This window comes from Gossypium hirsutum, chromosome A10, assembly GCF_007990345.1.
Source record: "Gossypium hirsutum isolate 1008001.06 chromosome A10, Gossypium_hirsutum_v2.1, whole genome shotgun sequence".
NCBI lineage: Eukaryota > Viridiplantae > Streptophyta > Magnoliopsida > Malvales > Malvaceae > Gossypium > Gossypium hirsutum.
The window spans coordinates 18,435,006-18,451,124 of NC_053433.1; the positions used below are offsets into that span (position 1 = coordinate 18,435,006).

The 16,119-nt window shown below is 33.8% G+C and overlaps 1 protein-coding gene across 1 annotated transcript; it reads right to left on the reverse strand.

Moving 5' to 3' along the window:
- Window positions 1–1,221: 1,221 nt before the first annotated feature.
- On the reverse strand, window positions 1,222–2,599 carry LOC121207953 (uncharacterized). Its single transcript, XM_041078501.1, has 4 exons — window positions 2,234–2,599; window positions 1,844–2,132; window positions 1,501–1,757; window positions 1,222–1,308 (listed from the first exon to the last, which is right to left on the reverse strand). Exons 1-4 carry the CDS (start codon window positions 2,597–2,599, stop codon window positions 1,222–1,224), a joined length of 999 nt encoding a protein of 332 aa, XP_040934435.1.
- Window positions 2,600–16,119: the final 13,520 nt, after the last annotated feature.

A 16,119-nucleotide genomic window follows, 5' to 3' on the forward strand; every position in this document is an offset into this window, starting at 1 on the left:
ATTTTCTGGTAGCCAAACCCAAAAAAGATCAAGGTTCCATGAACCATCCTCTGAAATCATCTCATGTAAAAGGCATTCAGGACTCAGATTGAAATTAGGTGGAATATAACAAAGAAGAGGTCCGGTGTGAGGAATCCAATTATCCTTCCAACACCAAATTTTATGGCCATCTCCAATGGACCAGTGTAGGTTTTCACAAAATAAAAACCAAATTTTGGATAGAGATTTCCAAAGAAAAGAGCACCTATTTCTAGCAATGCACTTTGGTACCTTATCCTTCATTTGATACTTTGATCTAACCACATGAACCCAAAAAACATCTTTATCCGACACCAATTTCAAACCCAGCTTCATTAAGAAGGAAATATTCTGATCACGGAGTTTCCTCAACCTTAAACCTCCACACGTTTTAGGTTCACAAAAGGAATCCCATCCAACTAGAGACATATTTTTTTGCCTTTCAGAAAACCTCCAGATAAACTGTTTAACCAAACTTTCAATCTCATCACGAATTTTCCTAGGTATCATGGATTGCATGAAGTAGCTAGGGGTAGATAAAAGGATTGATTGTGCCGGAGTGACACGCCCAGCTAAGTTAAATTTTTGGCTTCCCAACTTTGAAGCTTTCCACGCACTTTCTCCACCACAAACTAAAGAATGCTACTAGTAACCTTTTGGTGAAAAAGAGGAACTTCAAGATAGTGACCAAGATTATGGACACGTTGAAAGGTGCTAATCAAATTCACCATATTATCATCCACTCCTTTAGAAAAGAAAATGTTGGTCTTCCTAGCGTTAATTTTGTTCCTAGACAACGCACAAAAATCATCCAGAATGGTTTTTTAAACTCCACCATGCCTTGAATCAGCTTTACTGAATCTGCAAAAAATAATGAGAGATAGTAGGCCCATTTCTAGATAATTAAATAGGGCTTTATTTACCTTTCGAAATAGTAGACTGTATCAGATGACCAAGCCACTTTATACAAAGTACAAAAAGATATGGGGAAAGAGGACACTCTTGTCAAACTCCTCTAACAGGTTTGAACTTAGGTAATGGTACTCCATTCCACATAACCTGTATAGTAGAATTGGAGATAGAGGATATAATAACATTAATAAGAAAGTCAGGGATACCTGCTGCTTGAAGAGAAGCTTCAATGAACTCTTAACTAACTTTGTCATAGGCCTTCTCCAAATCTATTTTGATTGCCATCCATTTTCATTTCTTCTGACTTCGCATTTTATGGATCACTTCTTGAGCTAAGATGAAGTTTTCATTAATGTTTCTCTCAGCAATAAAACCAGCCTGCTCATGTGTAATAATATTAGGGAAAATATATTTAAACCGATTTGCAATAACCTTCATCGTCAACTTGTAAAAAACCGAACTAAGGTTAATAGGCCAAAATTGGCCAAAAGTATCTGGATTCTGGACCTTCAGAATAAGTACGATCAATGTGTTATTCAAATCAAACTCAATAAAGTTTCCTTCGAATACCTTTCGAACCAAGTCACAAACCACTTCCCCTAGGGTGTCCCAATGCTTCTGAAAGAAAATGGCATGGAAACCATCACTACCTGGAGCTTTAAGAGGTGCCATATCAAACATTGCCTCCTTAATCTTTATATTTGACACCGGTCTCCCCAAGAAACTAACGTCAACTGGATGAAGTTGTGGGAAACCACTTGGAGGCAAATTACCCAAAGGAGCAGGAATTTCCCTATACAGTCTTTGAAAAAACTCATTTGCTTCACCTTCAATATCCTCAGGGTCATAAATCTAATTACCTTCAGCATTACGAATAGCAGCAATGCGATTATTTTTCTCTTTTATAGAGTACGAGTATGGAAAAACTTTTTATTCCGATCCCCTAATTTCAACCAGTCACACATTGCTTTTTGTTTCCAAAGAAGCTCTTCATGATGAAGAACATTCTCAAGCTCTTGACGGAGAGACAAATCCACTTGATTTAAATACAGGAAACCAAAGAAATCCCTTTTCCTCTGAATGTTAGCAATTCTTTTAATAAGATCTCTCTTACGAGTGGTAATGTAACAATAAACATGTTTATTCCAATACTTGAGATCATGAGTGAACTTTCCAAGGGATTCAGCTATATTAGAGAAGTCCTATTTTTCTTTCAAAAGGCCCTAAAAATCAGGATGCTCTGCCCAACTAGCTAAAAATCTAAAAGGCCTCCCCCTAGGAGTGAAGAACTCGGATTTAGTACCAAAAAGAGGGGACGATGATCCGATTTAATCTTTGGAAGGTGAGTAACCATGTAATTAAGAAAATTGCATAACCAAGCTTCATTTCCCATAGCATGATCTAACCTTTCAAACAAAACCCCCTTATGCCAAGTAAAAGGAGGCCCTCTAAAACCTAAGTCATGAAGTTCAGCAGAAGCTACAAAGTTACCAAAATATGGGCACCTTCTACCCCTTGAAAGGCCCTCGTATTTCTCAGAAGATGAGAGAATTGCATTAAAATCTCCAATAGCAATCCAAGGGCTTTGACCAAGTGGAATAGAATTCCTCAACTTATTCCAAAGAAGTTGGCGCTTCTGTCTATTAGGGCTTCCATAAACATAAGCCATAAAAATTGGATACGATGAAGACAAATGCCAAACTCAAGATAAAATGAATTGTGGATGACTATGAATTACTTCGAGACAAACATAATCCCCCCATCCTAACCAAATACCCCATGAGAAACCGATTACTTCAACGCGATGGGAAAACTAGAATCCCAACTTAGCAATAATGCTATCAACCTTGGAACCACTAATTTTCGGCTCAAGCAAGCTAACAATATCTGGTTTATGCTCCATGTTGTATTTCCGAAAAATTCTAAGGAATTTAACGTTTGCACAACCCTGACAATTCCATAAAAAGAAAGTGATATTCATTAAAAAATAATAAAAAAGGTATCATACCTGGCTTTCAGGACCGATATTGCAATCTGACTTTGAGACTGCACCATTGACCTCGACATTCGAATTTCTAAAGATAACTTGAGGGGATAAAAGTTCCGCCATTGCCACTATAGACTCAGCCAAAGGAACACGTGTGTTTCCAGAAGATTTAAAACAGTTCCCTCTCGTAGTGCGAAATAAGTCTTCTTAGTATTCTAACTACCACTTTCTCTACCACCGTTTCTTCTCTTTTTGAGCTCATTTGACTTTGAAATCGAATCCGACTCTAAAAATTCCACAGACCTTGGTTCCGAATTATCCTGATGAATAGGATTAATATTTTTATTAAATCTAACTGCAGAGTGCTTTACCTAGATCAAGAGTGTTATTTGATATAGATACTATGAACCCCTCGGATTCATCAAAAACAAGATTGTAGTGTGCTTTTATTTTTTCCAAAACTCCAGCTTCATTATTCTCCTGCACTTTAGGATCCAATTTACCTTGATTAATTGCGTCACCCATAGAGAAGTTTTTAATAAAATTCACCTGCTCCGAACCTACAAATTCAGAAATGTTCAAATTAGAATTGGACAAATTTTCAATAAACCCATTATTATTTCCCACATCATCCCCCGATCCCATAAGCATTTCCCCTAATTTCTTGTTCAAAGAAATTTTGGATTTTTGACCCAAATTTTCCTTATCATTATTGCCCAGAATTTCCTTCGAATTAGACCCTTTAGAAAGGCCCAAATTCTTGTTTTTCCTTTGGCCTGTAGCCATAAAGGAATTACCAACTTTTTTATTGTCCCTAGAAACTATTCTCTTTGACTTGTCAGCCAAAACATCATTCAAATAAATCCCTAAGAATCCTTCAGCCGACTGTCCAATTTTCATATGTGAATCCTGCCCCGATTTCATATTAAAATCCTGCCTAGATTCCGTGCTTAAATTTTTCCTTCTAATAGCGCCAAGAATTTAGAACTAGAAGGAAATTTATCTTGCTTCGCCGAGATCCCCGTCGTGGAGTCACGCTTCCCTCGCCGTGAAAATTTCTTTTCCACCAACAGCCCAAAATTCAGGCCATTTTCTCTGCTACTGAAAATAGATTTCCCCCATCCATGATCCATGCTATCCATCGGAATAGATCCCATCACTGCCGTTGGTTTGTCAGAAGTTTTGTCTGCCTTGTTAGCTAAATTCGTAAGGTTTTGGCTCGACACAACCAAATTACACATCTCCTTTACATGCCCATACTTACCACAAGCGAAGCACACGATCGGAAGGGCTTCGTATTCAACACGTTGAGCAACTTCGTCAACAAGAACCTGCGAAATCAATGGCCTATTTAGATTAAGGTACACGACTAACCTAGTAAACCGTCCTCTGGTCTGATTATCATTCTGCAAATCCAGTTTAACCACCTTCCCAATGAGACCCCCGATGGCTTCGATAATCTTTCATTTATAGAGATATCCTGGGAGATTTGATAGTTGTATCCACGCCATCACCGCACTCGGGTAAGGTTGCAAGGGGCTAAAATGTTTAGTCCATGGTTGTACGGTTATGTACTGACCATAACCTATTCACGGGCCCTATGACAAAACTCTGTTATAGTCATTGAGAGCTTGAAATTTCACAAAAAAAAATCCATTAGTAATATCCATTATCCTAATAGAATTCACAGGTTTCCAAAGGAAAAGAATGCTATTGTGAAGGGCGTTGTAACCGATGTTACGCCCTAGGAATTTAACAATGACCGTCAACTCCATTTCTTTGAAGAGAATTTCCTTCACACGATTTGAAAAATCGATCCAGGAATTCCATCAATGATGGAGGTATTAATGTCCCCTTCGAGTAGTTCAAATTCATTCTCATTCCATGCGGAAGGTACATCTTGGTCAAATTCAAAGGCTACACCGTGTCCCCCAGCAATTTTTCTTTCCACGACATACTCGATTGTGATTCAAGATCCACAGCTATAGTAGTGTCTTCATCAGCAGCATTCTCTTTAAATCTTACTTTTTTAGTATTTCGATCATCATCAAGGGAGCGACACCCTCCCCATCGTTGCCGGAATTTTGTGAAGTTGAGAGCATATTCAAACTTTTGTTACACATAGTGGTTCCCCAACCATTTTGAAATTAAAGCAGTTGTGCATTTATTATTATAATATATTTTTTTATATTAATGATGTGTAAACTTAAAACCTTAAATGTATAATCAACTTTATGGTAGATAACAATATATACAATTGACATTATATAATTATGGTAGATTATTAATTACTGATAATAATTTAATACATTGGCATTGAGAAATTTAAACTCCACAAGCAAGGTTTAGATTTTATCACATGTCCTATTTATTTATTTATTTTTTAATTTTTAAATACAACTTATTTATACATGGAAAAATCTCAACCTTACTTGTGGAGTTAAAAATTTCATCACCAGTGTACCAAATGATTATCCCATTAATTATATGTAACATTATATAAAATTATGATATTATAATGTACACTTTTATATGAATGATATGTAAGTTTGAACACTAAAATAGGGATGTCAATTGGGTGGGGCGGGGCAGGTGCGAGTACAAAATCCAAAACCATCCTCGCCCCGCGACCCACAAGACTAAAACCATCCCCGCTCCACCACCCACGTGGTCCCTAGACCCATCCAATCCCCACTATACTCGCCCCGCAACCCATTTCATATAATATATTTTTAAGTATAAGTTAAACAGGAGTTTCAAGTTTGCAAGTTGCGACTTGGAGTAATGGTGAGTAATTTTAGGGTTTTCATGTAAAATAGAGAAAGTGAGAAACCAAAGGAGTGAGGTGTGTTAAAATTGGGTGAAAAATTGTAGAGTGCTCTTATTTTTTTCTAAAAAAAATAGTGAATGTGAGTTGAGTATTGTTATCAAAATTAAATTTTTATTTTTTAAATATACTTATTACATTATGCGGGGCGAGCGAGGATGGGGCGGGTACAAGGTCATACACACACCTGCCCCACCACCTACGACGGGTCTAATTTTTGTCCCTATCCCCCTCCTACCACCCATGAAACCTGTAGCCATCTCCGCCCAATTGGGTGTAAAGTGGAACGGACCCCGTGAAATCCGCCCCACTAACGCCCTTACTTAAATATGTATATAAATTTATAGTAAATTATAATATATATACAATTAATATTATATAATTAAGGTAGATTATTAATCACATCTAATCCTATATACAACTATAATATTATTGTAACACCCCTTACCCGTATCTGGAGCCGGAACAGGGTTTGAGGCATTACTGGATTTACATCGAATCATTTAGTCACATTTCACAACATAAACTTGCATACAATTTAAAACTTTTATACATTCATCCATATTGTCCCTTATAAGGTTCTACGATACCTTAAAACATGCTTAAAAGAGGTTCGGGACTAAACCAATAACTCGAGAAAACTTTACAAAACTTAGAAAATTTTCCTCACTGGATGGGTCACACGCACGTGTGAATAGGCCGTGTGCCTCACATGGTCTCAGACACACTCGTGTGACTAAATCGTGGCCAAACAGGGCATACTTACTGACTTGATCACACGGCCAAACCACACGCCTGTGTGTCCAGCCTGTGTTCCCTTCACACACCCGTGTTCAGGTCGTGTGCTAGGCCATGCCAAAACTGGAAGGTATACTGACTTTAATTCGAATGGCTACCCCAGGGGACACACGGCAGTATTCCATGGCTATGTGTCACACACGGACGAGCCATATACCGTGTGCTCGGCCGTGTGGAGTGAAAATAGGCTTAGTTAAAGCCACATTTCTCACCTTCCACAAGCATACCTAAACACCACACTTCATTCCATTTCAATACACACATAGCAATCACAACATGCCAAATTCATATACAAATCAAGCCATTATATCACAATCCAAATCACTACTCAAAACTCAACCTTAAACATATCCAAAGCAACATATCATTATCAATAATTTTACCTATCTTTCTTATGCATTTTTCTCATCCTTTCATCATCTATTTCATGCCATGAAGTATACCAACTCAACCATACCAAAACATGCCAAAACACAAGGCTATATATACATCATACATCATTAACTAAACTTATGCATCAAGCCAACTTAAATGGTTATTACTCAACAACATATATAAGCCAAATCACATGGCTAAAATCACAACAAAATATACCATCTTAACACTAGGCTATACATGCCATAAACCAAGCCCCAAAGTATAAAAATACCGCAAATCAATAACCGGATAGTGTGATACGATCTCTGTTGACTTCCAACCCAAGCAAACATCCGAAACACTATAAAACATAGAAAATAACACAAAGTAAGCTTTACAGCTTAGCAAGTTCGTATATGAGCCTAAAATGATCATAACATTCATATAACAGTTTCGAATTAGATAAATCTTTAACACTTAAAGCATCAATTCATGAACTAATTTCAAATTATTCATGTCCTCGTTCGTAACTTCTCAATTTCATATAACTCGATACTTAAGTAGTTTTCCATACCCAACTGTACTGATACCTTCTATATATCACACATACACTTATCAAACCTTTCTAGTTTATAAGTACTTATGATACAAATTCATCGATTTTCCGATACCATAGTCCAACTATGGTCTTACTCATATATTGCCAAGGCCTTGCCGTGGTCTTTCTTTTACGTGCCATAAGTATATTTAATTAAAGCAACTATAATTCATATCTCACATACCGTTCAATACATACTTCATTATAGTCAAATAAACATATTTTGACATGAAACATATCTATACACAATTCATTCTTATATAATATACATAATACAATATGAACTCACCAATTTACTTTCATTCAATTCTCACATAGGTTCTGTACGTACCTACATTGCTTAATTCATTTACACTTTCTTTCTCGACTTTACTTTGCCAGTTGAACCATTCGGAATCATTAAGGATACTCGGTAATCACATATAGCTCGTACAATGCCATATCCTAGATATGGTCTTACATGTTATCACATATCGATGCCACTGTCCTATACAGGGTCTTACACGAAGTCGATTAACGATGCCGATGTCCCACACATGGTCTTACACGTAATCGCAATACAATGCCACTGTCTGACACTGGGTCTTACATGTAATCACAATACAATGCCACTGTTCCATACAGGGTCTTACATGTAATCACATCTCGATAACCTAATGTCATGACATTTGTATCCTATACTATTCCTAAGGTTCTTATGGGGCTTCCGAACGTCGTAACTCTATCGATTTCAGCTCGTAATCATGACCATTCAGTATTCAATTCAATTCAATAATACATAAGTATTTATAACACAATTAAAGTACATTTATTAGCATACGAACTTACCTCGTTCGCAGTAACGACGAATTAGATCGGCGAATCTGATACTTCGTTTTTCCCTCGATATAGACTCGTACGAAGCTTAACTTGATCTAATCAATCAAATTCAACTATTACAATTCATATTCTATTCATTTTAACTCAATTTCATATTTTGGTAAAATTATTATTTTACTCCTAAAATTTTACATTTTTGCAATTTAGTCCTTATCACTTAAAATCACAATTTCATGAAATTAAATATAAACCCAAGCTAGCTGAATTTTTTCATATATTACTATCAGCCCATATTTTCAATTACTTCACACTTTTAACCACAACATTTCACATTTTCTCAATTTAATACCTAATTGACATTTTTGTCAGAAAGCACTTTATAACACTTGTTAATCTAACTTCAAATATTCATATTTCACTATTAAACATCAAAGAACACATAAACTCATCAATGTAAACTATTAAAATCTTTAACAATTTCAAAAATTAAAGTACGGGCTAACTAGAACACAAAGTAACGATCTCAAAAATGTAAAAATCATTAAAAACGGAACAAAATTGAGCTTACATGCATTCAATTCTCCATGGCCGAATGCTTCAAACAGTAATGGCTTAATGGGTTATTTTATTTCTTTATTATTTAACATTAAAATATGTTATTTTATTTCTTTATTATTTAACATTTATTAGCTATTTACTTATTTAACCTTAAAGCCAACCCAAAATTTCAATATTGCCAAACCATTGCTATCCACTAACTCTTTAATGGGTTAATTACCATTTGAGGACCCTCACTTTAAAAGCCAAGAACAAATAACTCCCTTTTACTAATAGCATGCAATTTTTGCATTTTACGCGATTTAGTCCTTTTTACCGAATAAACCACTCAAACGGTAAAGTTTTTCAACGAAACTTTAATACCATCTTATTACCACTCCGTAAATATTTATAAAAATATTTACAACTCGGTTTATTGAAACGAAGTCCCGATACCTCATTTTCTAAAACCACTTGAACTTAATAAATCGCTTATAAAGCAAAAAAAATCACAATATCAAAAACCTTTTTTTTTAAAATCACAATTAACTCGTAAATATTAAAATAATAATGAAATAAATTTTTCGATATCAAATTTGTGATCTCGAAATTACTGTTTCGATTAACCCTAAAAACGGACTGTTACAATTATAATGTACAACATGTGACTATAAACCTTAAATGTGTAAACAACTTTATGATACAGTATTATATAATTAGGTTAGATTACAATTAACAATTATTTAACAACTTTTGTTAATTTATTATGCATTTATTTATTATTATTAATAAACTTTATTCAAAATTAACTTTTTTTGTTTGATTTTATAATTTTTTCAAAATAATAATTTTAGCATGTTTTGATTCGATTTTTTTTTTTGATTTAAGCATTCGAACGTATGATTGAAAATGTTAAATTTAAATATCCTATAAATAAATATATTTAATCCAAATTTAAAAATATTTAGTTTATTTATCGATAATTTACGAATTTAAATTTTTAAATAAATTTATAAATTCGAATTCCAATCATCCAAATATATATATATCTAACCTACTGTGATTCATATACTGGACCACCCTTACAATGGGCCAATGTTGAGATGGACCAACAATACACTCAGTAGAAAGTGGGATAGAGTGGCGATCAACCATGGTTGGGCTTGGCATCCACAATTCAGAAATACCATGGTTGAGTTGTTAACCCCTGAAGCTTCTGATCGTTGTCCTGCTATAGTTAAAACGAAAAAGCCCCAATCAACGCCCTCCCTCTAAGGCCATATAAGTTTATTAACTTGTGGGCAAAACATGAAGCTTTTTTGAGTATTGTCCCATGATTCATGGAGGGAACCAGTAGGAGGCAGCCCTATTTATGAGTTACACGCCAAAGCTTAGAAACTCAAATCAGCACTGAAGGGTTTCAATGTAGAGAGCACTGTGGCAATATATCGAGAAGAGTGAAATAGGAGGTTGATGAGACACAAATAGCCATCCGCTAAACTCTGATATTAAAGAACATAACAAAAAGCTATTTGAATAGTTGAAAGCTGAAGAAAGTTTGTATAAGCAAGAATCTAGTAGGAGGAGGAGGAGGAGGAGGAGGAGGGGGATCTTCTTTTAATTTAGTGGTTTCCAGGCTAAGGAAAAACTGAATACAGTAATGGCAATAGGCTTAACACTTTTGAACAGATACCAATTCCAAAGGAGGATATAAGTACTTCCAACTGTTGCAAACCACTATTACTGGAGATGCTCTGACAATGTGTTACTAACGAGGAAGAGATTAAAGAGCCCTTTTTTTATGCCCAAGCTGGGGACAAAGGTCCAGGGCTGGATGGGTGGGTACACACTAATTTGAGGATGATCCAGGGCTGGATGGGTGGGTACACACTAATTTGAGGATGATTTTGTTGCCGCAGTCACCTATTTCTTCTGAATCAGTAATCAACTCCTCCCTGCATTTAATTCAACCATTGGTTCTTGTGTCGAAGTTCCCTGCTGCACGATTTTATGTTAAAATTAGGTATTATTTAATCGAAAAACTTAAAATGGTAGATTGAAACATATTGATATTGGTGCTTACCAATAGAATAACAAAAATAATAACAAAAATAATAAGCTCAATGGTATGATATTGATTGTCTTGATATATTAAAAAATTCATTGGGCTAGCTTATTCATGTCTTTTGGCCCATCATGAATGTATTATTTTGAGAGGATGGCCTATCAACAATGGTAACAGCATTTTTTATTGAAATTTAATTCAATTTGAAAAATTAAATTTTTTTAAATTTGAATTTAATTAAATTAAGTTATTCAATTTTTTTTGAATTAATTCGAATAAGTGATTAGGTTTTTCGAATTCGACTCGAGCTGAATTATACAACTCATATAACTTGAATAATAAATTGATATAAATACTCCTAGATTCCTGATAATTTTAAAAATCTGCAAATTAGTCCATCTGAAAAATAATTACAAAAAATTCAAAATATTTATAAGATATTTTTTCATAAATTTTATAAATATATAAAATTTTAAAAAATATAAAAATGCTAATTTATAATTTTTTAAAAATCAAAATGATAAATTTAAAGCGTTAAAGAGCAAATTATTACTAATTAGAGGTGTCCATGGGCTGAGCCGGGCTCAACCAAAATTTTAGGCCCGACCGACCCGAAAAATGTGCCTAAATTTTTACCCAAGCCCGACCCATGTAAAAATACTAAAATTCGGGCCAGACCCACTCGCATTAAAATTTTTTAGAAAAAATATAATGCATAAAAAATACTAAAAATATTAAAATAAATATTTTCTAAAAAATTGAAAATAAATTAAAAATTATATGTATACTTAAATAACACTAAGATAGGTGCAATTTAACAAGCAAATGCCTCTAAAATAGTAACAAAATTAACAATAAAACAAGAGTTATACAATATTTAAACAATAATAACAAAATAATAGCAACATAATAGTAAAATGTAGCAAAATAGCGAAAAAGCAACAAAACAGTAAAAAATAGCAACAAAAAAACTAATTTTTTTTGCATATTTGGACCAGAGCGAGCTCGGCAAAAAAAAAATCTTACCTGAGGCTCGGCCTGTTTTCTAAATGGGCCTTATTTTTTTGCCTAAGCCCATTTTCGGGTCTATTTTATTACCTAATGCCTCCCACTTTTCGGGCTGGCACCCGACCCGGTCCATGGACAGGTCTAATACTAATTATCTTGTTTTTTTTTAATTATTTTTTTAAAAAGAGATTTTCAAATATCAATGATATTTATGTTCTTTAACATGAAATTTAGTCATATTATCAACAAGATCTCAATATAGTCCTTTTTTTAATTTAATTTGAAAAAAATTATTAGGCTCAACTCAGATCTCATTTCACTTGTCTTGAATAAAAAAAATTCAAATCAAATTAGAATGATAAAATAAGACCAATAAAGTTGAATAGCTCGAAATTATTTTACTCGATTTGATGGAATACAAACCCTTACTTTTTATACTTCACAATATTTTTCATTTTGTTTTCTCTCTTCACATATCTCATTGTTTATTATCTTTAGTTTTTTCATTTGTAATTTACATTGGCTAGGTAATCTTTTCATTTCAATCATAAAATATGTCTTGGATAATTTTTCTTTCAATATTTGCATTTATTTTTAATTTTATTAAATTGTATGCGTTTGGCTTATGCTTGTCGCCACGCAATTTTTTAAAACAAAATTAAAAAACAATTTAAACTATATTTTTTATTTTAATATCCATATAATTAAATTTAAATAAAAATATTATTATTTAATTTGTGTTCAAGTTGAGTAATTCTCAATAAAATTTATCTTGTTGAAATTCGACCCTAATTAATTTGTACATATCAGATCATGCTTATTTGATGAGGCATACCACCCAATCCATGAACTAATTTAATTGTAAATAATAAGTTCAAATTCAGATTGGGCTGTTTTGCAATTCAGATTGCTACATCTGAACTAATGTTTTATTTTTTCACAAAAATTCAATTTTGAGGTTGCTTCAATTGTTAAAAAAGCTTGAAGCCAAATGGTGAATTTTAACAAATCAATTATCCTGTTCTTGGAAAACACCCGCAACTCGAATGTGCTAGGGGTTAATGATATGTGCCACATGGGTTTACCCTCAATTTAGGGACAAGGTAAAAAGGTGGTCCTGAACTTTGTTAGTGATGAAATCAATAATTGAACACAGATATGAAAAAAGAAATTGCTCTCATAGGCAAGACGTGAGGTTCCCCTTAAAGTAGTTGCTATGGCTATTTCAGTTTTTGTTATGCAATGCTTTAAACTCCCAAAGGCTTTCGGACTGTCTTTCAATGGAATGCTTAACAAATTTTGGTGAGGTAATTCTGATTCGAAAATTAAAGAAATTCTTGGATGAATTACCTTAGGAATCAGGTTGTGGAGCAAGTTATGTTAACCATTGTGGCCACATGTATAACCACAACTTCTGCAGCAACTTGATTATTGTTGGCAATTTTTGAATTTGTATTTATCTTTATCATTATAGTTATATTAAGCATAAAAAACATGGGATATACATGGGATATCTATCTCTTCATGCAACATGCTTAGGAAACTCCAAGATAAAACATCAAGATAAAGCTTTTGAATTTAAATGGTTTTATCCCATGGAGAGAATTCTGAGAATATTTGAAGCCTATATTTATGAATGGTTCATGAGATGTAAGGTTAATGTACTTTTCATAAAGCTTATATGTTTATTGTAAGCAACTTTAATGTGAGATCATTTAATTGTTTTTCACCTTTGAGAGATTAAGGTAACAATCTTTAATAGAAGAGGTAGTTTGGAGAGAGTTCAGACTAGATGTACTAAGGTGAGGTCGCAATTATCCAAGGGATAAGGTAGTTTAGGCTTAAATTACTGATTGCACCATGATTTAGTAATTGATTTCTTCTCTAGACAAGACCCTACAAAGGTAGGTGGTGCACTGAACTATGTTATCAATTTGCTCATGTTCATTCTAGTATTTTTCTACTTTGTTCGTATAGTTGTGCTAATAGTTGTGTCAAATCTTGTGGCCACAAAAAATACTACAATCAGTTGCCACAACTAGCTAGATGTTCTTTCAATTGATATTAGAGCCTCTAATGTAATTGGTTAGATCCTATGTGTGGCAATCAATAAAAGGGTTTATGAAGGATGATCGTTTGACTATACATCTCACCACTCTTGAATGGATCCAATTATGTCTAATAAAAAGCTTGAATGGAAGTTTTTATCAAATCAATTGATGAAAAAACATAAAACATTGTGTTGAATGGATGGAATCCTCCCCAAACTAAAGAAAGAACTCCAAAACCCAAATAATTCGACTTATTCTTGCCAACCACTAGAAGTAGTCCCAAATATAAGTTAGGCTTATCCATTACATGGGCACCAAGGACACTACTCAAGGATCTCCATGCCTTCTTCGTCGTATTAAGATTGAAATAAAGCATGAATTGTTGGAAAAATTGCTTTTATGATAAATTTGAGGCATATGCTCAATAGGTAAAGGTGGAGAGTTGAATTATAAAATTATAGTTTCATATTCTACTCAATGAGAACTTTACAATGGTATATCATATGCTCAAAATGGTTGAGTGATGAATGAGAAATTGATGCTCAACGTAAGCTACTTGGAAATATTGTTGAGGAAAAGTAAAAGCTTAGATCCCACATTGGTTAAATACCAAGTGTGAGATGTGTTTGTATATGTGAACTCTCCTGAAAGATAATTGAATGACTAAGCTTGTAACCTTGCCTTGTGCACAGGGGGGTGTAGGTCCAAACCTAACAGGGTTAGGGTGCACTTGCATGACGTGAGTGACGCAAAATGTTCGGATCAGTTAGGCTCAAGTGGGCCTGTAGATATTTTAAGCCCAACACGAATTTATTTTTCCTCAGCAGACATAATCTGCTTATATATGGATAGTATCTGATTTGATTTAATTTTTAAATCAAATTAATTTTTGGCTCTTTAATGGTAGATTTTATGTTTATTTCTAAAATTTTCCACTATCCTAAATGCCTATAAAAGGCTGTGTATTCTGGAGGATTAAATAAACATTTGAATAATTTCTTATACCAAAATTTTGTTCATTTCAAAGCTCTTCCTTTTCCTCTCCTCTCTGTTTTCAAATGTTCTGGTGATAAAAAAGGCAAAATTCGTTCGTTGATCGTTGTAGAGGTGCTACTACTTTGATCACTATTGTTGTTTGAATCTCAGAAGCTAGTTTTTTTTTAAAAGGGGAATGTATGTGGGAAAGGGATATGTACTAAATAACATGTGGAAACTTAATGCAATATCTGTAAAAGCAAAGACAATGAATGAAAATGTCGCTTCTTCCTATATTTTTATGCTTGAGTCATTTGATTTATGGCATGGTAGGCTTGAACATGTTAATTATGATACGTTACGAAGATTAATTAACTTAGAGCACATTCCTCCATTTCACATTAATTATAAAGATATATGTGAAACGTGTGTTGAGAAAAAAGTAACAAGGTTTTCATTTCAAACTATTAAAAAAGGCACAAAACCACTTGATCTAATACATAGTGATGTTTGTGACTTAAAGTTTGTTCAAAAAAAAGGAGGGAATAAATATTTTATTACCTTCATTGATGATATCACAAAATATTGCTATGTTTATTTGCTTAAGAGTAAAGATGAAGCTATAGAGAAATTTATTCTCTATAAGCAGGAAGTTGAAAACCAACTTAATAAAAAGATTAAGATGGTAAGAAGTGATCGTGGTGGTGAATATGTTGAACCATTCAGTGAATACTGTGCACAACATGGTATTATTCATGAACTGATACCACCATATTCTCCTCAATCAAATGGAGTAGCCAAGTAAAAAAAAAAGACTTTAAAGGAAATGATGAACTCATTGCTAGAAAGCTCTGGGTTATCACAAAACATGTGGGGGGAAGCTATTCTATCAGCTAATTACCATTTAAATAAGTTTTCCCCTAAGAAAAGGGACAAGACACCATATAAGTTATGGAAAGGTAGAAAACCTTCCTACAACCACTTGAAAGTATTAAGGGTGTCTTGCAAAGGTAATGACCCAGTTACCAAAGCAAATAAAAATAGGTCCTAAACTGGTGGATTGTATTTTTATTGGCTATGCAGATCTTAGCAATACATATAGGTTTCTTGTGTATGAATAGAAAAATCCTGACATTCACAAGAATACCATATTAGAATCAAAGAATG